Source organism: Festucalex cinctus, chromosome 4 (genome assembly GCF_051991245.1).
Source record: "Festucalex cinctus isolate MCC-2025b chromosome 4, RoL_Fcin_1.0, whole genome shotgun sequence".
In the NCBI taxonomy this organism is placed as follows: domain Eukaryota; kingdom Metazoa; phylum Chordata; class Actinopteri; order Syngnathiformes; family Syngnathidae; genus Festucalex; species Festucalex cinctus.
The window spans coordinates 1,661,843-1,687,993 of NC_135414.1; the positions used below are offsets into that span (position 1 = coordinate 1,661,843).

Sequence of the window (26,151 nt, forward strand, 5' to 3'; positions counted from 1 at the left end):
AGTATGACATTTATTGTAACCACTAGGTGGCGCTATATGTATAACTGAATTTTATCATATAGATGTTTTCAGGCCGTGACTATTACGTTGCCTGAGAAGTTTGAGATTTTTTGGAGCTTGAACATGGGAGTTATTAAGCATTTGCTCTTTCTGGACAAATGAAATTTTAAAGGCAATATTTGTTGCCCCGCCCCCGTCATATAGTATTTCAAAAAGGCAAGATGTTTTGCCCAGTTGTTCTCTCAGGTCTTGAGATGATAAATGCCATGTTTGAAGTCAATTGGATGAAAAATGTTTGCAAAGGGGGAAAAAGCATGACCACAGTGAATGTGCCAAAATAGGCCAAAATTGGACATTAAAAAATTCATAGCTCACTTCCTGTACATTTTAGCTACATGGTCCCAATAGAATTTTTTGTGCGTCTCGGGGTGCTACACGTGCCTGCCAATTTTTGTTGCTCTAGCTCAAACGTGCCGGGCTTGGTTTTTATTTTTCTACGCTAGGGGGCGCTATCGAGTCGCATTGTTATGACGACTTAATAATATCACATTTTTCGCCGGGCCTGAGGAATGTGCAAAGTTCGGTGAGTTTTCGTGAATGTTTAGGTACCCAAAATCGCGATTGTTTGCGGAGAATAAAGAAGAAGAAGAATAATAATAATAATAATAATAATAATAATAATAATAATAATAATAATAATAATAATTTTTACAAAAACAATAGGGACCTCGCAGCGGTCGCTGCTCGGGCCCTAATAATAATAATCCGATCGAAAAACAATAGGGACCTCGCAGCGGTAGCTGCTCGGGCCCTAACTAGAGCTGCGAGCAGCTATAAAGGGCCCTCACAACCCGGGCCACGTTGGGGTATATGCAAGTCGGGGGACTTGCACGTTGGGGTACTGTTAAATAGACAAGGACCATGGAAAATAGAAATGCATTTGCCGTGCCTTGTGTGTAAAAAGGTGCAGTAAAAGGCCAAAAATGATGCACAATTCCCAAAATAAATTCAAAAGTGTGGACTTTCTGATGTGTGTGCAAAGTTTCATGAAAAGTCGCTCGTTTGATATTCAAAACCAGCATCTGTTCATTTGAAAACATTGCATGGCACAGAGATGGTGTGTGATCAAATAAAAAGCTTTTTGATGACTCTTAATGTGGTGTCGCTGTGCAACACATATGTATTCATGACATAGTGAAGTATTGTGACAGTTTTGTAGGGTCCAGCAAACAGTAAATGTGTGACAGTTATTCAAGAAAAAATGTAGCTTTGAAGCAGGCTAACCAATGACATCATCTAAAGGGGAAAAAAGCACATGAGCAAGCATAGGTATAAGTAGAGGAGAAAAAGAGATGAAAGAAGTGCGAGAGATGGAACAGGAGAGGAATGCAGCTGTTTATGTATAGCTGTTGTAACAGGACAGATTAAATAACACTTTAACCTGGGGTTAACAGCGCCCTAGGAGAGATAAACTCTTTAGTGTAAAAGTTTTCTGGGACAGATGAATCCCTTGGGGTCAAAGAGTTTGGGTTAGCACATAGTCTGTCTTAGGATAATGTAACCTCCATGGATGAATTAGTCCTAGGACGCTTTGACCTGCGGGCTAAAACTTCAGGGGGGTTAACCTGTCCTGTTATATTGTGATCATCGTCTTCGTGCATGTCCTCAGTGGCTTCTTCTGTCTGTGTGGCAGCATTTGATACATCTGTAGAACAAAAAAGAATGAAGAATCATGTTAGATCTGTGAAGTTTGGTTGTCTTAGGTGTAGTTTACAGAACAGTCGTGTGCATATTTTTAGCATGGTAGTGTCTTAATACAAATGCATATTATGTAATGCACTGTATATGGATATTACAGACGTAATATTTGACGGTGATCTTATATTCATAGTTTTTGCCCGTTAATAAATAATATAGCTAGTAAGTAATAAGACACGCAAAAATGGTATAGTTGAATCCTCTGGGTCAAAAAGCAATGTTTTAGGATTGTGTGATGAAATGATGAATAAAAGTAAGGATACGACAGGTACATAAATGGTTATGTAAGTGTAAAATTTGGCATGGTGTGTCCAGATACATGCAGGATAAGTATAAAATATTATGGTATGTGATTGATTTTTTCTTAGTAAAAATTAGTATTGTAAAGGTCAAGTCACAGTATGTCCAAAAAAATTTAAAAAAAAAAATCTATGGTATAGAAACATCATAATCAGGGGCAAAGACATAAACATAATAATAGTAATTAATAATGATAGAATTTAAATACAATCTTTTCCATGAATATGTCAGTTATTTTGAGAAGATACAGAAAAAAAAGAACTTTGAAGTGTCTATCAGTGGATGAAAGAGGGCAAGATCACAGCATAGCTACATGATATCAGTCACATTTGAAAGTAATCAAGTGTAGTATGTATTCACATTATATACATTGAGAAATTGCGGCTCAATAATCAGTCAGTGTTTTAGTTAACAGTCCAATGTTACCTTCAAGATATTCCTAACAGAAAAAAAGGAACGTGCATTAACAAAAAAATGTAAAAATGTCCATTGTCAAACATGTCATTCATTATACACAATGTGTAGGATGGGGATGCTTGCTGTGTTAGTGTTTGTGTGTCTTCCATGTCATATAGCTTACCATCACGGACAAATGCATCACATGCATCCTTTATATCCAATGCAGTCTGGAGTTCTTTCACAAGCTTGGTTTTGAAGTCTATCTGTTTTTCAAGTGCTCGATTGACTCGAGTCACATGGACTAGTTGGTTCATTTGGGAATGAAGATCAAGGCTGCGCTGGTATAAGTCGTTGCGACTGAAAGCATGATCAATGCATGCATACTGTAATGACAAAGCATTCAATGAAAATCAGTCATGTTAGATTCCATGATTCTAAATAGCAGAGGTAACGTGTTGGTGCAAAACGTTGTGGTCGTGTTGCATGTTACTCAATGGCTGTGTGTGTCAAAACGAGTTTATTTGAAAGAATATACAAATATATACACACGGACATATATATTTATACAGTATAACAGTGCCGCATGTATTGGTTTTAAGGAAAGAGTTGAAAAGCAGTGTTCAGAAAAAAGCATAAGACGCACAAAGTACCATTTCACTACATGTAATAAGTTGTCAAGTAGACATGTGAATTAAGTGGTTAAGATAGTGGCTACTGTGCAAGTAAGCTTCAATTGTCTCTAAAAGGTTAGCATATGTGTTCTACATGATATCAATGGCTAGACGTGCTCGTGGAGAAACATTACAAACAGAAAAACACACTAAAGGTGCCTTTAACAAACCTGTTAATAAATGAGAACTTAATACATATATGTATGGCATACTGTATATGATTGAGAAAGTTGTCCTGTTTAGTTTATGTATTGTATACTTACGGAAAAAAGTTGGCAATCTTTGCGTATGGAGATGATTAGAGGGTCTTTATCAAAAGAGAATTTGCTTGTTGATTTGTTCATGTTCTGTAGAAAAGCAAAGGAGTAGAAATAAATACAGTATCATACTTCATAAACATACAAGAAATTTGTAGCTGTATTAACCATTGTTGGTATTTGAAGTGATAATTTAGGAATAGAAGTGTAGTGATTGCAGAATTTATAGAGTGCTTACCTTGTATGACTTTGTAGATGGAAATGTCTTTTGTTGAAAGAGCTCTTTGTTGTCTACTATATATGCAAGGACAAGCATAAGTAGGTGTGGTTATGAAGTACTTGACCATTGAAATAAAGCAGTGGTATCAAATGTATGGACCGTGGTTTGGCTCAGGCCTGCAAAGGGGTTTAATGTGGCACAAGAGATAATCTTGTAAGGTACAAAAAATAATAATAATATAATAGGTATGCCTCTGAGTTTTCACAAATCTAGGTCAAGTCAAGTCATCTTTAGTTATTTTGCGCTTGAATCATCCAATCGGAAATGCTCCATAACAAATGTATAGAGGGTGCGATTTATTGCAAATTGCACAAGAAATCTCTAAAAATTCATGTTAATGACAAGTCTGATGTGTGTGCAAAGTTTCACGAGTTTTCACACATGTATAGATCAAAAAAAACAAAGCAGCACTTTACTTGGCAACCAATGCATCGCTATAGCAGCAGCGTGCGACAAAATAAAAAACTTTCGATAAATTTGCATCTTAAACATCTTAAGATGAAACACACCAAGTTTGAACACGGTCGGATGAATTTTGTAGGAGGAGTTAAAATATGACCCCTAAAAAAGGCCACAAAAAAAGGCTACAAATCCCATCATAAATCAAAATGGCGGACTTCCTGTTTGGTTTAGCACATGGTTCCAAGAGACTTTTTTGTACATCGTGGGCTCTTATGTATGCCTCTAAATTATCATAGCGCTAGGTGAAACGTACAACCGGGAATGCTTCGTTAAAGAGGAGTTTTTTAGCTCAAAATGTGATGCCCGGCCCCTACGGGACTTCCTGTTGGGTTTAGCACATGGCACCAAGAGACTTTTTTGTACATCGTGGGCTGTTACATTTGTCTCCAAATTTTCGTAGCTCTAGCTGCTTCGTACAACTGGGAATGCTTCATTAAGAAGGAATTTTTTCCTTTGCAAACTGTGCATGCCACGGCAACAGCGTGCGACAAAATAAATAGCTTTCAATAACTTTTCATCTTCAACATCTTAAGATGAATCACACCAAGTTTGGAGATGATCGGATAAACTCTGTAGGAGGAGTTCGTTAAAATAAGACCCCTATGAAATGGCCCAAAAAATGGCAACACGTTCCAAAGTAAATCAAAATGGCGGACTTCCTGTTCGGTTTAGCATATGGTTCAAAAAGAGTTTTTTGTACCTTGAGGGCTGTTACATATGTCTTCAAATATTGGTAACTCTAGGTGAAATGTACAGCCGGGAATGCTTCATTAAGTTATAATTTTGAAACACAAAATTTGATGCCTCGCCTCTGGCGGACTTCCTGTTAGGTTTAGCATATGGCACCAACAGGCTTTTTTGTAGATCATAGTCTGTTACATATGTGTACCAATTTTCGTAGCTCTAGATTAAACGTATAACCGGCAATACTTCAGATGAAACATGCCAAAGAATGAAGACAATCTGATAAGTTTTGTAGAAAATATGAGGCCTATAAAAGTACCACCGGCAATGCTTCGTTAAGTAAGAATTTTGAAACTGTAAATTTGATGCCCCCGCCACCGTCATATAGTATGTCAAAAACTTTAGATTTTTTACCATGATGTTGTCCCAGGTGTTGAGATGGTACAGCCCAAGTTTGAAGTCAATCGGGTTAACCGTGTAGGAGAAGCGGGCAAAAGTATGACCCCTGTAAATGTGCAAAAATTGGCCAAAATTGGACATTTAAATACTCATATCTCACTTCCTGTCTATTTTAGGGTACACACATCAAAGAGGTTTTTGTTCATCTGGATGTGCTACAGGTGCCACACAATTTTCGTAGCCATAGGACAATCGTAGCGGGACAGGGATCCGTTAAACCTATGTAGGTGGCGCTATGGAGCCATTTTTCTGTTATCATGTATGGCGACTTTAAAATATCACATTTTTCGCCAGACCCGATCTGCGTGTAAAGTTTGGTGAGTTTTCGTTCATGTTTAGTGCCTCAAAAATGTGGTTGTTTGCGGAAAAGAATAATAACAAAGAAAAAGAAGAAGAAGAAGAAGAATAAAGAATAATAATAAGAATCCCTTCAGGAACAATAGGGACCTCGCAGCGGTCGCTGCTCGGGCCCTAATAAGAATTCCTTCAGGAACAATAGGGACCTCGCAGCGGTCGCTGCTCGGGCCCTAACTAGAGCTGCGAGCAGCTATAAAGGGCCCTCGCAACCCGTGCCACGTTGGGGTATTTGCACGTCGGGGTACTGGCACGTTAGGGTACTGTTTCATAAGAAACCGTCTAAATTGTAAATGTTTTGCCATGCTTTTTGTGTTTGTTCACATTGCTATGGAATGCTTTGTCGAGGTATTCGGCTGATAGGTATGCCTCCCAATATTCACACATCTAGCTGAATCATATAAAAAAAAAAAATTCTTTGCAAACAATGCATCGCTACAGCAAAGGCGTGCCACGTTGGGGTACTTGCACGTCGGGGTACTGGCACGTTGGGGTACTGTCAAATAGGACAAGGACCATCTAAAATGTTTTTGACAAGCCTTGTGTGTGCAAAGTTTAATCAAAACGCAAAATATGGTGCGCAATTCCCAAAATAAATTAAAAATGGCGGACTTCCTTTTAGGTTTAGCATACGGCTACAGAATACTTTTTGTAGGTCTTAAGCTAATAGGTATGCCTCCCAGTTTTCACAAATCTAGGTCAAGTCATCTTTAGTTGTGTATCGCTTGAATCATACAATTGGAAATGCTCCATAAAAATGCATAGAGGGCGCTATTGAGCACAACGTTGGGTTACTTGCACGTCAGGGTACTGGCACGTTGGGGTACTGTTACATGGAACAAGGACCATTTAAAATGTTAGTTTTTTCCATGCCTTGTCTGTGCAAAGTTTAATGAAGAAGGCCAAAAATTATGTATAATTCCCAAAATAAAATCAAAATAGCGGACTTCCTCTTTGGTTTGGCAAATGGCTACATAATACTTTTTTGTAGGTCTAGCATAATCATATAATCGGAAATGCTTCATAAAAATGTCTAGAGGGCGCTATTTATTGCAAATTGCACAATAAATCTCTGAAAATTCATGTTCATGACAAGTCTGATGTGTTTGCAAAGTTTCATGAGTTTTCATGTGTATAAAAAAAAAAAAAAAGCAGCACTTGACAACTGTTACATGGAACAAGGACCATTTAAAATGTTAGTTTTTTCCATGCCTTGTCTGTGCAAAGTTAAATGAAAAAGGCCAAAAATGATGTATAATTCCCAAAATAAAATCAAAATAGCGGACTTCCTCTTTGGTTTGGCAAATGGCTACATAATACTTTTTTGTATGTCTAGCATAATCATACAATCGGAAATGCTTCATAAAAAGGTCTAGAGGGCGCTATTTATTGCAAATTGCACAATAAATCTCTGAAAATTCATGTTCATGACAAGTCTGATGTGTTTGCAAAGTTCCATGAGTTTTCATGTGTATAAAAAAAAAAAAAGCAGCACTTGACAAACAATGCATTGCTATGGCAACAGCGTGTTACAAAATAAAAAACTTTCGATTACTTTGCATCTTAAACATCTTAAGATGAAACACACCAAGTTTGAAGACAGTCGGATAAATTTTGTAGGAGGGGTTCGTTAAAATATGACCCCTGAAAGTTTTTCCTTGCCCGGTTGGAGGGTTAGATCAGGGGATGTCGCAACTTGTTTGTGGTTAAGTGCTACAGAAGTAAATGTGTCTTAACAACCTCATGATTGAATGTGTTTTCAATTCTCTAGGATGTGATTGGATTGTATCAATTAAATGTTCTTATAACTGATTCAGTGAGTAGTAAAAATAGTGTGTCAAGTATAATGACATGAAATATAAGGAATACAAAAAACAAAACAAGAACCCTCTAAATTACACATTTTGTTCCAGGCTTTATGTGCGTGCATAGTTTGAGTATACACCTAGGTTTAGGCCAGGAGTGTTCAAACCTTTTGCAAAGAGGGCCGGGTATGGTAAGGTGAAAATGTGTGGGGCCTAATCAACCATTTAGTTTAGCCTGACATAATTTTTTTACATGCATATGTAAATATATATATGTGGACAAATGTGTACATATGTCTACAAATTTTTGTAGCTCGAGCTGCTTCGTCCAACTGGGAACGCTGCATTAAGAAGGATTTTTTTTTCCTTTGCCAACAGTGCATGCCACGACAACAGCGTGCGACGAAATAAAAAGCTTTCAATAACTTTTCATCGTCAACATCTTAAGATGAATCACACCAAGTTTGAAGATGATCGGATAAACTCTGTAGGAGGAGTTCGTTAAAATAAGACCCCTATGAAATGGCCAAAAAAATGGCAACATGTTCCAAAGTAAATCAAAATGGCAGACTTCCTGTTAGGTTTAGCATATGGTTCAAAAAGAGTTTTTTGTACCTTGAGGGCTGTTACATATGTCTTCAAATTTTGGTCACTCTAGGTGAAACGTACAGCCGGAAATGCTTCATTAAGTAAAAATTTTGAAATGCAAAATTTGATGCCCTGCCTCTGGCGGACTTCCTGTTAGGTTTAGCATATGGCACCAACAGGCTTTTTTGTAGATCATAGTCTGTTACATATGTGTACCAATTTTCGTAGCTCTAGATTAAACGTATAACCGGCAATACTTCAGATGAAACATGCCAAAGAATGAAGACAATCTGATAAGTTTTGTAGAAAATATGAGGCCTATAAAAGGCCCCCAAAAAATGGCTACAAATAGCAAAGTAAATCAAAATGCCGGACTTCCTGTTTGGCTTAGCATATGGTTCTAAAAGACTTTTTTGTACATCGTGGGCTCTTATGTATGCCTCCAAATTATCATAGCGCTAGGTGAAAGGTACAACCGGGAATGCTTCGTTAAAGAGGAGTTTTTTAGCTCAAAAAGTGATGCCCGGCCCTTGCGGGACTTCCTGTTGGGTTTAGCACAAAGCAGCAAGAGACCTTTTTGTACATCGTGGGCTGTTACATATGTCTACAAATTTTCGTAGCTCTAGCTGCTTCGTACAACTGAGAATTCTTCATTAAGAAGAATTTTTTTCCTTTGCAAACAAGTGCATGCCACGACAACAGCGTGCAGCGAAATAAAAAGCTTTCAATAACTTTTCATCTTCAACATCTTAAGATGAATCACACCAAGTTTGAAGATGATCGGATAAACTCTGTAAGAGGAGTTCGTTAAAATAGGACCCCTATGAAATGGCCAAAAAAATGGGAACACGTTCCAAAGTAAATCAAAATGGTGGACTTTCTGTTAGGTTTAGCATATGGTTCAAAAAGAGTTTTTTGTACCTTGAGGGCTGTTACATATGTCTTTAAATTTTGGTAACTCTAGGTGAAACGTACAGCCGGGAATGCTTCATTAAGTAAGAATTTTGAAACTCAAAATTTGATGCCCCGCCTCTGGCGGACTTCCTGTTGGGTTTAGCATATGGCACCAACAGACTTTTTTGTAGGTCATAGTCTGTTACATATGTGTACCAATTTTCGTAGCTCTAGGTTAAACATACAACCGGCAATACTACGTTTAGTAAGAGTTTTGAAACTCTAAATTTGATGCCCCACCACCGTCATATAGTATGTCGAAAACTTTAGATTTTTTACCATGGTGTTGTCCCAGGTCTTGAGATGGTACATCCCAAGTTTGAAGTCAATTGGATTAACCGTGTAGGAGAAGCAGGCAAAAGTATGACCCCTGTAAATGTGCAAAAATTGGCCAAAATTGGACATTTAAATACTCATATCTCACTTCCTGTCTATTTTAGGGTACACACATCAAAGAGGTTTTTGTTCATCTGGATGTGCTACAGGTGCCACACAATTTTCATAGCCGTCGGACAATCGTAGCGGGCCAGGGATCTGTTTAACCTATGTAGGTGGCGCTATGGAGCCATTTTTCTGTTATCACCTATGGCGACTTTAAAATATCAAATTTTTCGCCAGGCCTGACGTGTGTGTAAAGTTTGGTGAGTTTTCGTTCACGTTTAGTGTCTCAAAAATGTGATTGTTTGCGGAAAAGAATAATAACAAATAAAAAGAAGAATAATAAGAATTCCTTGAAAAACAATAGGGACCTCGCAGCGGTCGCTGCTCGGGCCCTAATAAAAAGAAGAATAATAAGAATTCCTTGAAAAACAATAGGGACCTCGCAGCGGTCGCTGCTCGGGCCCTAACTAGAGCTGCGAGCAGCTATAAAGGGCCCTCGCAACCTGGGCCACGTTGGGGTACTTGCACGTCGGGGTACTGGCATGTTGGGGTACTGTTTGATAGGAAACCGTCTAAATTGTAAATGTTTTTGCCATGCTTTGTGCTTGCAAAGTTTCATGGAAAGGCCAAAAATGATGCACAATTAACAAAATAAAATCAAAATGGTTTGGCACATGGCTATAGAATAATTTTTGTAGGTATTAGGCTGATAGGTGTGCCTCCAAATATTCACACATCTAGCTGAATCATATAATCGGAAATACTTCATAAAAATGTCAAGAGGGCGCTATTGAGCCATTTATTGCAAATTGCACAAGAAATCTCTAAAATATTCATGTTTATGACAAGTCTGATGTGTGTGTAAAGTTTCATGAGTTTTTGCTCGTTTAGACAAAAAAAAAAAAAAAAAAAAAAGCAGCATTTTACTTGGCAAATAATGCATCGCTATGGCGGCTTGCGACAAAATAAAAAAAAACTTTCGATAACTTTGCATCTTAAACATCTTAAGATGAAACACACCAAGTTGGAAGACAGTCGGATAAATTCCGTTGGAGTTCGTTAAAATGTGACCCCTAAAAAAGGCCACAAAAAATGGCTACAAATCCTGACGTAAATCAAAATGCCGGACTTCCTGTTTGGTTTAGCATATGGTTCTAAGAGACTTTTTTGTACATCGTGGGCTCTTATGTATGCCTCCAAATTATCATAGCGCTAGGTGAAACGTACAACCGGGAATGCTTCGTTAAAGAGGAGTTTTTTAGCTCAAAATGTGATGCCCGGCCCCTGTGGGACTTCCTGTTGGGTTTAGCACAAAGCAGCAAGAGACTTTTTTGTACATCGTGGGCTGTTACATATGTCTACAAATTTTCGTAGCTCTAGCTGCTTCGTACAACTGAGAATTCTTCATTAAGAATAATTTTTTTCCTTTGCAAACAAGTGCATGCCACGACAACAGCGTGCGGCTAAATAAAAAGCTTTCAATAACTTTTTATCTTCAACATCTTAAGATGAATCACACCAAGTTTGAAGATGATCGGATAAACTCTGTAGGAGGAGTTCGTTAAAATAGGACCCCTATGAAATGGCCAAAAAAATGGCAACACGTTCCAAAATAAATCAAAATGGCGGACTTCCTGTTAGGTTTAGCATATGGTTCAAAAAGAGTTTTTTGTACCTTGAGGGCTGTTACATATGTCTTCAAATTTTGGTAACTCTAGGTGAAACGTACAGCCGGGAATGCTTCATTAAGTAAGAATTTTGAAACTCAAAATTTGATGCCCCGCCTCTGGCGGACTTCCTGTTGGGTTTAGCATATGGCACCAACAGACTTTTTTGTAGATCATAGTCTGTTACATATATGTACCAATTTTCGTAGCTCAAGGTTAAACGTACAACCGACAATGCTTCGTTAAGTAAGAATTTTGAAACTGTAAATTTGATGCCCCGCCAATTTAAGAAGGCAAAATATAGTTCAAGGTTCATGTATACAAGTAAGTGTTAAAAGTGTAAACAACACTGACAATTTGAATCTAACCAGAACACTAAGTATTAAGAAAGAAGTTGTGAATATTGAGGATGATGGTATAGCGCAAATAAAATATTCAAAGTGTAATAGTTTTATTTCAAAGTATTTGATACAGAAATATAGATATAAAAAAAAAAACTAATTATCAAGACAACGTATCGCATAGAAATAAACTAAAGGAAATGCGTGTTGCGAAATATCACCTAAATGCATTGCATCGGGACAAACTTAGGGACAAAAGTAGAAAAAAATATTGGGAAAATCCTTTTCGAAGGGAAAAAGTGAAAGAATTGAGTGTAAAGAAATATTGTGAAAACACAGTGCATAGAGAAAAAGTCAAAGACATGAGTATAAAAAAATATTGGCAAAACGAACCGCATAGAAAAAAAAAGAAAGAAATGAGTGCAAATAAATATCGGCAAGATGAAACACATAGGGAAAAAGTGAAAGAAATGAGTATAAAGAAATATCGGCAAAATGAATTGCATAAGGAAAAAGTGAAAGAAATGAGTATAAAGAAATATCGGCAAAATGAATTGCATGAGGAAAAAGTGAAAGAAATGAGTATAAAGAAATATTGGGTAAATGAATTGCATAAGGAAAAAGTGAAAGAAATGAGTATAAAGAAATATGGGGTAAATGAATTGCATAAGGAAAAAGTGAAAGAAATGAGCACAATAAATTATTGGCATAACGTGTTGCACAGGAAAAGCGTTAAACTTCGAAGTAAAAGTAAGTATGATAGTAATCCCGATCATAAGAAAAAAGTTAAGGCAGCCACCAGATGTAGGATGCAAAAAATTAAAGAGAAGTCAACACAGATAGATTTCATTATGAAAATTTTTTGGGATAAAGTGAAAAATGGGCCGGAATTTGTGTGTAGCGTCTGCCATAGATTGTTATTTAGACGCCAGGTTTTATTTTATAAAACCGATAATTACAAGAAAAATAAAGTAGTAGCTGCAATAGCTGAAAAATGTGTAACAGAAAAATATTTGCACAAATGTAGTGTGGACTGTGTAGTACCATGTAGGGCATTACAGTCAGCTAGAGGCCAGCTGTGGATTTGCTTCACCTGCAATGGTAAGATTATTAAAGGCGAAATACCTCCTGAATGCGTAATTAACAATTTGACAGTCCAACCCATTCCACCTGACTTGGCATGTTTGAATAGCTTGGAACAACATTTGATTGCCTTACATATACCATTTATGAAAATGTTAGCTTTACCTAAAGGTGGGCAAAATGGAGTACATGGACCAGTGACGTGTGTTCCAGCAAATATTGTGCAAACAAACAATTTGCTCCCTCGTTCAAATATGGAAGGGTCTTTATTGGCTGTAAAACTGAAGCGAAAATTAACATATATAGGTTATTATGAATACCAATTTGTTGATACGATGCGCATAAGACAAGCATTACAAATTTTAAAACAAACAAATGTGCATTATAAAGATGTTAATTTTAACGAAACCTGGATAAATGAGTTTTGTAGGGAACAAGGTGAAGTTGTAGAAAATATCAATAATGTTGAAAGTGGTGAAAACTCAAATGTTGAAGACGACCTTTTGCATGATAGACAACAACATTGTATGTTTCAAGACACCTGTTAATGCCTGTTGATATTGGCCAGGAAGCGCTCGATCAGTACTTTGATGATATTTTAAATTTGGCACCAGCAGAAGGCAATAATCCTGTGAAAATGCTTTCTGATCATACAAATGAAGCCAAATGCTTCCCAGTCTTATTTCCACAGGGACGAAATACATACCACGATAGTAGGCAATATCGACTGACTTTGGCACGTTATTTCAACAACAGAATTTTACATGCTGATGGAAGGTTTGCACAAAATGTTGAATATATATTTTTTGCTCAGTACATGTCTGAGATAGAGCAGGTTATCTCAAATGTATCCATTGCATTACGCAAAGGAAACAAAGGTCAAACATTTAAAAAGCTGAGCAAAGATATGTTAAAAAATGAAGAATCATTGAGGGATTTATTAAAGTTTGATGAAGGTTATCGTTTCCTTAAACCTATAAGAGGTACCCCAGCTTTTTGGCAGGGAGTACAACGAGACCTGATTGCCTGTGTTCGTCAGCTTGGTGTTCCTACCTGGTTTTGTTCATTTTCTTCGGCTGACATTCGGTGGAAAACGCTTCTGAACAGTATATTAAAAAATAACGGTAGAACACAGACAGCAGAAGAGTTAGAATGGGCAGACAAATGTGAACTGCTTTGTCACAATCCCGTAGCTGCTGCAAGATATTTTGATTTTCGCTGGCATATCTTTTTGCGCGAGGTGCTTATGTCTGATTTACATCCAATTGGTAAAATCCTGGATTACTTTCACAGGGTGGAATTTCAGCAGCGTGGTTCACCTCATACTCACTGCTTTTTTTGGATTTTCAATGCTCCACTGATTGACAAAAACACAGATGATGAAGTATGTGAATTTATCGATAAATATGTAACATGTGAATTACCTTCAGAAGATGAGGCATTATTAGACATAGTCACGTCTGTACAGGAGCATTCAGAGCAACATACCAAATCATGTAAAAAGAAAAACACAGTTTGTCGTTTCAATTATCCCAGGCCAGCATCCAGTAGGACATTTATTAGTCGTAAGAAAACGGATGAAAATGACAAAAAACAATGCAAATGTAAGGTAGATAAAGATGCTTTAGCAAAATGTGCATGTAAAAATGAGGAACAGCAAGAATCTATCAGAGCAGCAGAAATTATGACAGCAGTAAAGACTGCTCTTTCAGATAAAAACGCTAGCTTCGACTCTGTGGAACATTTGTTTGAAAGCCTCGGCATAAATCAAGAAACGTTTGAGGATGCATATCAACGCTTTAGTCGAAATACACATGTTGTTTTGAAAAGGGACGTTAAAGCGGTTTGGGTAAATCCGTACAATAAGTCACTGCTAAATAGCTGCGAGCAGCTATAAAGGTCCCTCGCAACCCGGGCCACGTTGGGGTATTTGCACGTCGGGGTCCTGGCATGTTGGGGTACTGTCAAATAGGAAACCATCTAAATTGTAAACGTTTTTGCCATGCTTTGTGTTTGTAAAGTTTCATGGAAAGGCCAAAAATGATGCACAATTAACAAAATAAAATCAAAATGCATTGTCACATGGCTATATAGAATACTTTTTGAATATATTAGGCATGCCTGCCAATATTGACACATCTAGCTGAATCATATAATCAGAAAGACTTCACAAAAATGTCTAGAGGGCGCTATTGAGCAATTTATTACAAATTGCACAACAAATCTCTAAATAAAATATTCATGTTCCAGACAGGTCTGGTGTGTGTGCAAAGTTTTGTGAGTTTTCGCCCATATTTAGACTCTCAAAAAAGCATTTTTCTTCACAAACAATGCATGGCTACAGCAAAGGCGTGTGACAAAATAAAAAAATTCAATAACTTTTCATCTTAAATATCTTAAGATGAAACACGCCAAAGAATGAAGACGATCTGATAAGTTCTGTTGAAAATATGACCCCTATAAAAGGCCCCAAAAAATGGCAGACTTCCCGTTTGATTCAGCATATGGCTTTAGAAACCTTTTTGTAAGTCTTAGGCTGATAGGTATCCCAATTTCTACAAATCTAGCTGAATCATAAAATACAAAACATTTGCAAAAGCTTCATAAAAATGTCTAGAGGGTGCTATTGAACCATTTATTGCAAATTGAATAAGAAATCTCTAAAATATTCATGCTTATGACAAGTCTGATGTGTGTGTAAAGTTTCATGAGTTTTTGCACGTTTAGACCAAAAAAAAGCAGCATTTTACTTGGCAAACAATGCATCGCCATGACAACGGCGTGCGACAAAATAAATAACTTTCGATAACTTTGCATCTTAAACATCTTAAGATGAAGCACACCAAGTTTGAAGACAGTCGGATAAATTTTGTAGGAGGAGTTCGTTAAAATATGACCCCTAAAAAAGGCCACAAAAAATGGCTACAATTCCCAACGTAAATCAAAATGGCGGACTTCCTGTTTGGTTTAGCAGATGGCTCCAAGAGACTTTTTTGTACATCGTGGGCTCTTATGTATGCCTCTAAATTATCATAGCGCTAGGTGAGACGTACAACCGGGAATGCTTCGTTAAAGAGGAGTTTTTTTTAGCTCAAAATGTGATGCCCGGCCCCTACGGGACTTCCTGTTGGGTTTAGCACATGGCACCAAGAGACTTTTTTGTACATCGTGGGCTGTTACATTTGTCTCCAAATTTTCGTAGCTCTAGCTGCTTCGTACAACTGGGAATGCTTCATTAAGAAGGAATTTTTTCCTTTGCAAACTGTGCATGCCACGGCAACAGCGTGCGATGAAATAAAAAGCTTTCAATAACTTTTCATCTTCAACATCTTAAGATGAATCACACCAAGTTTGGAGATGATCGGATAAACTCTGTAGGAGGAGTTCGTTAAAATAAGACCCCTATGAAATGGCCAAAAAAAATGGCAACACATTCCAAAGTAAATCAAAATGGCGGACGTCCTGTTAGGTTTAGCATATGGTTCAAAAAGAGTTTTTTGTACCTCGAGGGCTGTTATATACCTCTACAAATTTTGGTAACTCTAGGTGAAATGTACAGCCGGGTATGCTTTGTTAAAGAGGAGTTTTTTTTTAGCTCAAAATGTGATGCCCGGCCCCTGGGGGACTTCCTGTTGGGTTTAGCACAGAGCACCAAGAGACTTTTTTGTACATCTTGGGCTGTTACATATGTCTACAAATTTTCGTAGCTCTTGCTGCTTCGTACAAATGGGAATGCTTCTTTAAGTATATTTTTTTTCCTTTGCAAACAGTGCATGCCATGACAACAGTGTGCGACGAAATACAAAGCTTTCAATAACTTTTCATCTTCACCATCTTAAGATGAATCACACCAAGTTTGAAGATGATCGGATAAACACTGTAGGAGGAGTTCGTTAAAATAAGACCCCAATGAAATGGCCAAAAAAATGGCAACACGTTCCAAAATAAATCAAAATGGTGGACTTCCTGTGAGGTTTAGCATATGGTTCAAAAAGAGTTTTTTGTAGGTCATAGCCTGTTACATATCCATCCATCCATCCATCTTCTACCGCTTATCCGGGGTCGGGTCACGGGGGCAGCAGCTTCAGGAGGGAAACCCAGACTTCCCTCTCCCCAGCCACTTCAACCAGCTCCTCCGGTGGGATCCCGAGGCGTTCCCAGGCCAACCGAGAGACATAGTCTCTCCAGCGTGTCCTGGGTCGTCCCCGCGGCCTCCCGCCAGTGGGACATGCCCGGAACACCTCCCCAGGGAGGCGTCCAGGAGGCATCCGAACCAGATGCCCGAGCCACCTCAGCTGGCTCCTCTCAACGCGGAGGAGCAGCGGCTCGACTCCGAGTCCCTCCCGGATGACCGAGCTTCTCACCCTATCTCTAAGGGAGAGCCCGGACACCCTGCGGAGGAAACTCATTTCGGCCGCTTGTATCCGGGATCTCGTTCTTTCGATCACGACCCACAGCTCGTGACCATAGGTGAGGGTTGGAACGTAGATCGACCGGTAAATCGAGAGCTTTGCCTTTTGGCTCAGCTCTTTCTTTACCACGACGGACCGATACAGAGTCTGCATCACTGCAGACGCTGCACCGATCCGCCTGTCGATGTCCCGCTCCATCCTACCCTCACTCGTGAACAAGACCCCAAGATACTTGAACTCCTCCACTTGGGGCAGGATCTCATCCCCGACCTGAAGACGACACTCCACCCTTTTCCGACTGAGGACCATGGTCTCGGATTTGGAGGTGCTGATCCTCATCCCAGCCGCTTCACACTCGGCTGCGAACCGCTCCAGTGAGAGCTGAAGGCCCCGGCCTGATGAAGCCAACAGCACCACATCATCTGCAAAGAGCAGCGATGCAATGCTGAGGCCACCAAACCGGAACCCCTCCACGCCTCGGCTGCGCCTAGAAATTGTGTCCATAAAAGTTATGAACAGAATTGGTGACAAAGGGCAACCTTGGCGGAGTCCAACCCTCACCGGAAACGAATCCGACTTACTGCCGGCAATGCGGACCAAACTCTGGCAACGGTCGTACAGGGACTGAACAGCCCGTATCAAGGGGCCCGGCACCCCGTACTCCCGAAGCACCCCCCACAGAACTCCCCGAGGGACACGGTCGAACGCCTTCTCCAAATCCACAAAACACATGTGGACTGGTTGAGCGAACTCCCACGCACCCTCGAGGATCCTGTGGAGGGTGTAGAGCTGGTCCACTGTTCCACGGCCAGTACGAAAACCACACTGCTACTCCTGAATCCGAGATTCGACTACCCGACGGACCCTCCTCTCCAGCACCCCTGAATAGACCTTACCAGGGAGGCTGAGGAGTGTGATCCCTCTGTAGTTGGAACACACCCTCCGGTCCCCCTTCTTAAAAAGGGGGACCACCACCCCGGTCTGCCAATCCAGAGGCACTGTCCCCGATGTCCACGCGATGTTGTAGAGACGTGTCAACCACGACAGCCCCACAACATCCAGAGTCTTTAGGAACTCCGGGCGGATCTCATCCACCCCCGGGGCCCTGCCACCGAGGAGCTTTCCAACCACCTCAGTGACTTCGACCCCAGAGATAGGAGAGCCCACCCCAGAGTCCCCAGACTCTGCTTCCTCAAAAGGAGACGTGTTGGTGGAATTGAGGAGGTCTTCGAAGTATTCCCCCCACCGCTTCACGACGTCCCGAGTCGAGGTCAGCAGCACCCCATCGCCACTATACACAGTGTTAATGGTGCACTGCTTTCCTCTCCTGAGACGCCGGATGGTGGACCAGAATTTCCTCGAAGCCGTCCGGAAGTCGTTTTCCATGGCCTCACCGAACTCCTCCCATGTCCGAGTTTTTGCCTCAGCAACCGCCGAAGCCGCGTTCCGCTTGGCCATCCGGTACCTGTCAGCTGCCTCCGGAGTCCGACAGGCCAAAAAGGCCCGATAGGACTCCTTCTTCAGCTTGACGGCATCCCTTACCGCTGGTGTCCACCAGCGGGTTCGAAGATTGCCGCCGCGACAGGCACCGACCACCTTACGGCCACAGCTCCGATCGGCCGCCTCAACAATGGAGGCGCGGAACATGGCCCATTCGGACTCAATGTCCCCCGCCTCCCCCGAGACAAGGGAGAAGCTCTGCCGGAGGTGGGCATTGAAACTCTTTCTGACAGGGGATTCCGCCAGACGTTCCCAGCAAACCCTCACAATACGTTTGGGTCTGCCAGGTCGGACTGGCATCTTCCCCCACCATCGGAGCCAACACACCACCAGGTGGTGATCAGTTGACAGCTCCGCCCCTCTCTTCACCCGAGTGTCCAGAACATGCGGCCGCAAATCCGATGACACGACTACAAAGTCGATCATCGAACTGCGGCCTAGGGTGTCCTGGTGCCAAGTGATAATATGGACACCCTTATGCTTGAACATGGTGTTCGTTATGGACAAACCGTGACGAGCACAGAAGTCCAATAACAGAACACCGCTCAGGTTCCGATCAGGGGGGCCGTTCCTCCCAATCACGCCCCTCCAGGTCTCACTGTCATTCCCCACGTGAGCGTTGAAGTCCCCCAGTAGGATGAGGGAGTCCCCAGAGGGAGCGCTCTCCAGCACACCCTCCAAGGACTCCAAAAAGGGTGGGTACTCTGAGCTGCTGTTTGGTGCATATGCACAAACAACAGTCAACCCGTCCCCCCAACCGAAGGCGGAGGGAGGCTACCCTCTCGTCCACCGGGGTAAACCCCAACGTACAGGCGCCAAGCCGGGGGGCAATAAGTATGCCCACACCTGCTCTGCGCCTCACACCGTGGGCAACTCCAGAGTGGAAGAGAGTCCAACCCCTCTCAAGAGGACTGGTACCAGAGCCCAAGCTGTGTGTGGAGGCGAGTCCGACTATGTCTAGTCGGTACTTCTCGGCCTCGCACACCAGCTCGGGCTCCTTCCCTGCCAGAGAGGTGACGTTCCATGTCCCAAGAGCCAGCTTCTGTAGCCGGGGGTCGGTCCGCCAAGGTCTCCTCCCTTGGCTGCCACCCAGCCTACACTGCACCCGACCCCTTTGGCCCCTCCCACCGGTGGTGAGCCCGTGGGAAGGGGGACCCACGTTGCCTCTTCGGGCTGTGCCCGGCCGGGCCCCATGGGTGCAGGCCCGGCCACCAGGCGCTCGCCAGCGAGCCCCGCCTCCAGCCCTGGCTCCAGAGGGGGGCCCCGGTGACCCGCGTCCGGGCAAGGGAAACGCGTCTCCAAAGTTATTTTCCATCATAAGGGTCTTCTGAGCCGTTCTTAGTCTGGCCCCTCACCTAGGACCTGTTTGCCATGGGTGACCCTACCAGGGGCATAAAGCCCCAGACAACATAGCTCCTAGGTTCATTGGGACACGCAAACCCCTCCACCACGTTAAGGTGCCGGCTCACGGAGGGGCCTGTTACATATGTGTACCAATTTTCGTAGCTCTAGATTAAACGTACAACCGGCAATGCTTCGTGAAGTAAGAATTTTTAAACTCTAAATTTGATGCGTCGCCGCCGTCATATAGTATATCAAAAACTTTAGATTTTTTACAATGATGTTGTCCCAGGTGTTGAGATGGTCCATCCCAAGTTTGAAGTCAATCGGGTTAACCGTGTAGGAGAAGCGGGCAAAAGTATGACCCCTGTAAATGTGCAAAACTGGGCCAAAATTGGACATTCAGATGATCATACCTCACTTTCTGTCTATTTTAGGGTACACACATCAAAGAGGTTTTTGTTCATCCAATCGGAAATGCTCCATAAAAATGTATAGAGGGCGCGATTTATTGCAAATTGCACGAGAAATCTCTAAAGATTCATGTTCATGACAAGTCTGATGTGTGTGCAAAGTTTCATGAGTTTTCACACATGTATAGACCAAAAAAATAAGCAGCACTTTACTTGGCAAACAATGCATCGCTATGGCAACAGCATGTGACAAAATAAAAAACTTTCGATAACTTTGCATCTTAAACATCTTAAGATGAAACACACCAAGTTTGAAGACGGTCGGATGAATTTTGTACGAGGAGTTCGTGAAAATATGACCCCTAAGAAAGGCCACAAAAAATGGCTACAAATGCCGACGTAAATCAAAATGGCGGACTTCCTGTTTAGTTTAGCAGATGGTTCCATGAGACTTTTTTGTACACCGTGGGCTCTTATGTATGCCTCCAAATTATCATTGCGCTAGGTGAAACGTACAACCGGGAATGCTTCGTTAAAGAGGAGTTTTTTTTAGCTCAAAATGTGATGCCCGGCCCCTGCGGGACTTCCTGTTGGGTTTAGCACATGGCACCAAGTGACTTTTTTGTACATCCTGGGCTGTTACATATGTCTACAATTTTTCGTCGCTCTTGCTGCTTCGTACAACTGGGAATGCTTCATTAAGAAGGATTTTTTTCCTTTGCAAAAAGTGCATGCCACGACAACAGCGTGTGACGAAATAAAAAACTTTCAATAACTTTTCATTTTCAACATCTTAAGATGAATCACACCAAGTTTGAAGATGATCGGATAAACTCTGTAGGAGGAGTTTGTTAAAATATGACCCCTATGAAATGGCCAAAAAAAAATGGCAACACATTCCAAAGTAAATCAAAATGGCGGACGTCCTGTTAAGTTTAGCATATGGTTCAAAAATAGTTTTTTGTACCTCGAGGGCTGTTATATACCTCTACAAATTTTGGTAACTCTAGGTGAAACGTACAGCCGGGTATGCTTTGCTAAAGAGGAGTTTTTTGTTTTTTTTTAGCTCAAAATGTGATGCCCGGCCCCTGGGGGACTTCCTGTTGGGTTTAGCACAGGGCACCAAGAGACTTTTTTGTACATCTTGGGCTGTTACATATGTCTACAAATTTTCGTAGCTCTTGCTGCTTCGTACAAATGGGAATGCTTCTTTAAGTATATTTTTTTTCCTTTAAAAACAGTGCATGCCATGACAACAGTGTGCGACGAAATACAAAGCTTTCAATAACTTTTCATCTTCAACATCTTAAGATGAATCACACCAAGTTTGAATATGATCGGATAAACACTGTAGGAGGAGTTCGTTAAAATAAGACACCAATGAAATGGCCAAAAAAATGGCAACACGTTCCAAAATAAATCAAAATGGTGGACTTCCTGTTAGGTTTAGCATATGGTTCAAAAAGAGTTTTTTGTAGGTCATAGCCTGTTACATATGTGTACCAATTTTCGTAGCTCTAGATTAAACGTACAACCGGCAATGCTTCGTGAAGTAAGAATTTTTAAACTCTAAATTTGATGCGCCGCCGCCGTCATATAGTATATCAAAAACTTTTAGTTTTTCACAATGATGTTGTCCCGGGTGTTGAGATGGTACATCCCAAGTTTGAAGTCAATCGGGTTAACCGTGTAAGAGAAGCGGGCAAAAGTATGACCCCTGTAAATGTGCAAAAATTGGCAAAAATTGTACATTTAAATACTCATACCTCACTTTCTGTCTATTTTAGGGTACACACTTCAAAGAGGTTTTTGTTCATTGGGATGTGCTACAGGTGCCACACAATTTTCATAGCCGTCGGACAATCGTAGCGGGACAGGGATCCGTTTAACCTATGTAGGGGGCGCTAAGGAGCCATTTTTCTGTTATCATGTATGGCGACTTTAAAATATCAAATTTTTCGCCAGGCCTGATGTGCGTGTAAAGTTTGGTGAGTTTTCGGTCACGTTTAGTGTCTCAAAAATGTGATCGTTTGCGGAGAATAATAATAATAATAATAACTAGAGCTGCGAGCAGCTATAAAGGGCCCTCGCAACCCGGGCCACGTTGGGGTATTTGCACGTCGGGGTACTGGCATGCTGCATCTAAATTTTAAACGTTTTTGCCATGCTTTGTGTTTGTAAAGTTTCATGGAAAGGCCAAAAATGATGCACAATTAACAAAATAAAATCAAAATGGATTGGCACATGGCTATATAGAATACTTTTTGAATATATTAGGCATGCCTGCCAATATTCACACATCTAGCTGAATCATATAATCGGAAAGACTTCATAAAAATGTCTAGAGGGCGCTATTGAAGCATTTATTGCAAATTTAATAAGAAATCTCTAAAATATTCATGCTTATGACAAGCCTGATGTGTGTGTAAAGTTTCATGAGTTTTTGCACATGTTTAGACCAAAAAAAAAAGCAGCATTTTACTTGGCAAACAATGCATCGCCATGAAACGGTGTGGGACAAAATAAATAACTTTCGATAACTTTGTATCTTAAACATCTTAAGATGAAGCACACCAAGTTTGAAGACAGTCGGATAAATTTTGTAGGAGGAATTCGTTAAAATATGACCCCTAAAAAAGGCCACAAAAAATGGCTACAAATCCCAACGTAAATCAAAATGGCGGACTTCCTGTTTGTTTTGGAAGATGGTTCCAAGAGACTATTTTGTACATCGTGGGCTCTTATGTATGCCTCTAAATTATCATAGCGCTAGGTGAAACGTACAACCGGGAATGCTTCGTTAAAGAGGAGTTTTTTTACCTCAAAATGTGATGACTTACGGGACTTCCTGTTGGGTTTAGCACATGGCACCAAGAGACTTTTTTGTACATTGTGGGCTGTTAAATTTGTCTCCAAATTTTCGTAGCTCGAGCTGCTTCGTACAACTGTGAATGCTTCATTAAGAGGGAATTTTTTCCTTTGCAAACTGTGCATGCCACGGCAACAGCGTGCGACGAAATAAAAAGCTTTCAATAACTTTTCATCTTCAACATTTTAAGATGAATCACACCAAGTTTGGAGATGATCGGATAAACTCTGTAGGAGGAGTTCGTTAAAATAAGACCCCTATGAAATGGCCCAAAAAATGTCAACACGTTCCAAAGTAAATCAAAATGGCGGACTTCCTGTTCGGTTTAGCATATGGTTCAAAAAGAGTTTTTTGTACCTTGAGGGCTGTTACATATGTCTTCAAATGTTGGTAACTCTAGGTGAAATGTACAGCCGGGAATGCTTCATTAAATAAGAATTTTGAAACACAAAATTTGATGCCTCGCCTCTGGCGGACTTCCTGTTAGGTTTAGCATATGGTTCAAAAAGAGTTTTTTGTAGATCATAGTCTGTTACATATGTGTACCAATTTTCGTGGCTCTCAGTTAAACGTACCACGGCAATGCTTTGTTAAGTAAGAATTTTGAAACTGTAAATTTGATGCCCCGCCACCGTCATATAGTATGTCAAAAACTTTAGATTTTTTACCATGATGTTGTCCCAGGTGTTGAGATGGTACAGCCCAAGTTTGAAGTCAATCGGGTTAACCGTGTAGGAGAAGCGGGCAAAAGTATGACCCCTGTAAATGTGCAAAAATGGGCCAAAATTGGACATTCAAATACTCATACCTCACTTCCTGTCTATTTTAGGGTACACATATCAAAGAGGTTTTTGTTCATCTGGATGTGCTACAGGTGCCACACAATTTTCGTAGCCATAGGACAATCGTAGCGGGACAGGGATCCGTTAAACCTATGTAGGTGGCGCTACAGAGCCATTTTTCTGTTATCATGTATGGCGACTTTAAAATATCAAATTTTTCGCCAGGCCCGATCTCCGTGTAAAGTTTGGTGAGTTTTCGTTCATGTTTAGTGCCTCAAAAATGTGGTTGTTTGCGGAAAAGACTAATAACAAAGAAAAAGAAGAAGAAGAATAATAACTAGAGCTGCGAGCAGCTATAAAGGGCCCTCGCAACCTGGGCCACGTTGGGGTACTTGCACGTCGGGGTACTGGCACGTTGGGGTACTGTCAAATCGGACAAGGACCATCTAAAATGTTTTTGACAAGCTTTGTGAGTGCAAAAGGCCAAAGATGGTGTGCAATTCCCAAAATAAATTCAAAATGGCGGACTTCCTTTTAGGTTTAGCATACGGCTACAGAATACTTTTTGTAGGTCTTAAGCTAATAGGTATGCCTCCCAGTTTTCACAAATCTAGGTCAAGTCATCTTTAGTTGTGTATCGCTTGAATCATACAATTGGAAATGCTCCATAAAAATGCATAGAGGGCGCTATTGAGCACAACGTTGGGTTACTCGCACGTCAGGGTACTGGCACGTTGGGGTACTGTTACATGGAAGAAGGACCATTTAAAATGTTAGTTTTTTCCATGCCTTGTCTGTGCAAAGTTTAATGAAAGAGGCCAAAAATGATGTATAATTCCCAAAATAAAATCAAAATAGCGGACTTCCTCTTTGGTTTGGCAAATGGCTACATAATACTTTTTTGTAGGTTTTAGGCTGATAGGGGTCTGTCCTAATTTTCACAAATCTAGCAGAATCATACAATCGGAAATACTTCATAAAAATGTCTAGAGGGCGCTATTTATTGCAAATTGCACAATAAATTTCTAAAAACTCATGTTCATGACAAGTCTGATGTGTTTGCAAAGTTTCATGAGTTTTCACACATGTATAGATAAAAAAACAAAGCAGCACTTTACTTGGCAAACAATGCATCGCTATAGCAGCAGCGTGCGACAAAATAAAAAACTTTCGATAACTTTGCATCTTAAACATCTTAAGATGAAACACACCAAGTTTGAAGACGGTCGGATGAACTTTGTACGAGGAGTTCGTTAAAATATGACCCCTGAAAAAGGCCACAAAAAATGGCAACAAATCCCATCGTAAATCAAAATGGCGGACTTCCTGTTTGGTTTAGCACATGGTTCCAAGAGACTTTTTTGTACATCGTGGGCTCTTATGTATGCCTGCAAATTATCATAGCGCTAGGTGAAACGTACAACCGGGAATGCTTCGTTAAAGAGGAGTTTTCTAGCTCAAAATGTGATGCCGGCCCCTGGGGGACTTCCTGTTGGGTTTAGCACATGGCACCAAGAGACTTTTTTGTACATTGTGGGCTGTTACATATGTCTACAAATTTTTGTAGCTCTAGCTGCTTCGTACAACTGGGAATGCTTCATTAAGAAGGATTTTTTTCCTTTGCAAAAAGTGCATGCCACGACAACAGCGTGCGACGAACGCAACCCGGACCACGTTGGGGTACTTGCACGTCGGGGTACTGGCACGTTGGGGTACTGTCAAATAGGACAAGGACCATCTAAAATGTTTTTGACAAGCCTTGTATGTGCAAAGTTTAATCAAAACGCAAAATATGGTGTGCAATTCCCAAAATAAATTCAAAATGGCGGACTTCCTTTTAGGTTTAGCATACGGCTACAGAATACTTTTTGTAGGTCTTAAGCTAATAGGTATGCCTCCCAGTTTTCACAAATCTAGGTCAAGTCATCTTTAGTTGTGTATCGCTTGAATCATACAATTGGAAATGCTCCATAAAAATGCATAGAGGGCGCTATTGAGCTATTGAGGAGTTCGTTAAAATATGACCCCTATGAAATGGCCCAAAAAATGGCAACACATTCCAAAGTAAATAAAAATGGCGGACATCCTGTTAGGTTTAGCATATGGTTCAAAAAGAGTTTTTTGTACCTCAAGGGCTGTTATATACCTCTACAAATTTTGGTAACTCTAGGTGAAACATACAGCCGGGTATGCTTTGTTAAAGAGGAGTTTTTTAGCTTAAAATGTGATGCCCGGCCCCTGGGGGACTTCCTGTTGGGTTTAGCACAGGGCACCAAGAGACTTTTTTGTACATCTTGGGCTGTTACATATGTCTACAAATTTTCGTAGCTCTAGCTGCTTCGTACAACTGGCAATGCTTCTTTAAGGATATTTTTTTTCCTTTGCAAACAG

At 40.8% G+C, this 26,151-nt stretch overlaps 1 protein-coding gene across 1 annotated transcript; it reads right to left on the reverse strand.

Annotated features, from left to right (window-relative positions):
- Positions 1 to 917: 917 nt before the first annotated feature.
- Positions 918 to 3,641, reverse strand: LOC144017913 (uncharacterized). Its single transcript, XM_077519900.1, has 4 exons — positions 3,624 to 3,641; positions 3,392 to 3,475; positions 2,639 to 2,840; positions 918 to 1,705 (listed from the first exon to the last, which is right to left on the reverse strand). Exons 2-4 carry the CDS (start codon positions 3,470 to 3,472, stop codon positions 1,548 to 1,550), a joined length of 441 nt encoding a protein of 146 aa, XP_077376026.1. The 5' UTR covers positions 3,473 to 3,475; positions 3,624 to 3,641; the 3' UTR covers positions 918 to 1,547.
- Positions 3,642 to 26,151: the final 22,510 nt, after the last annotated feature.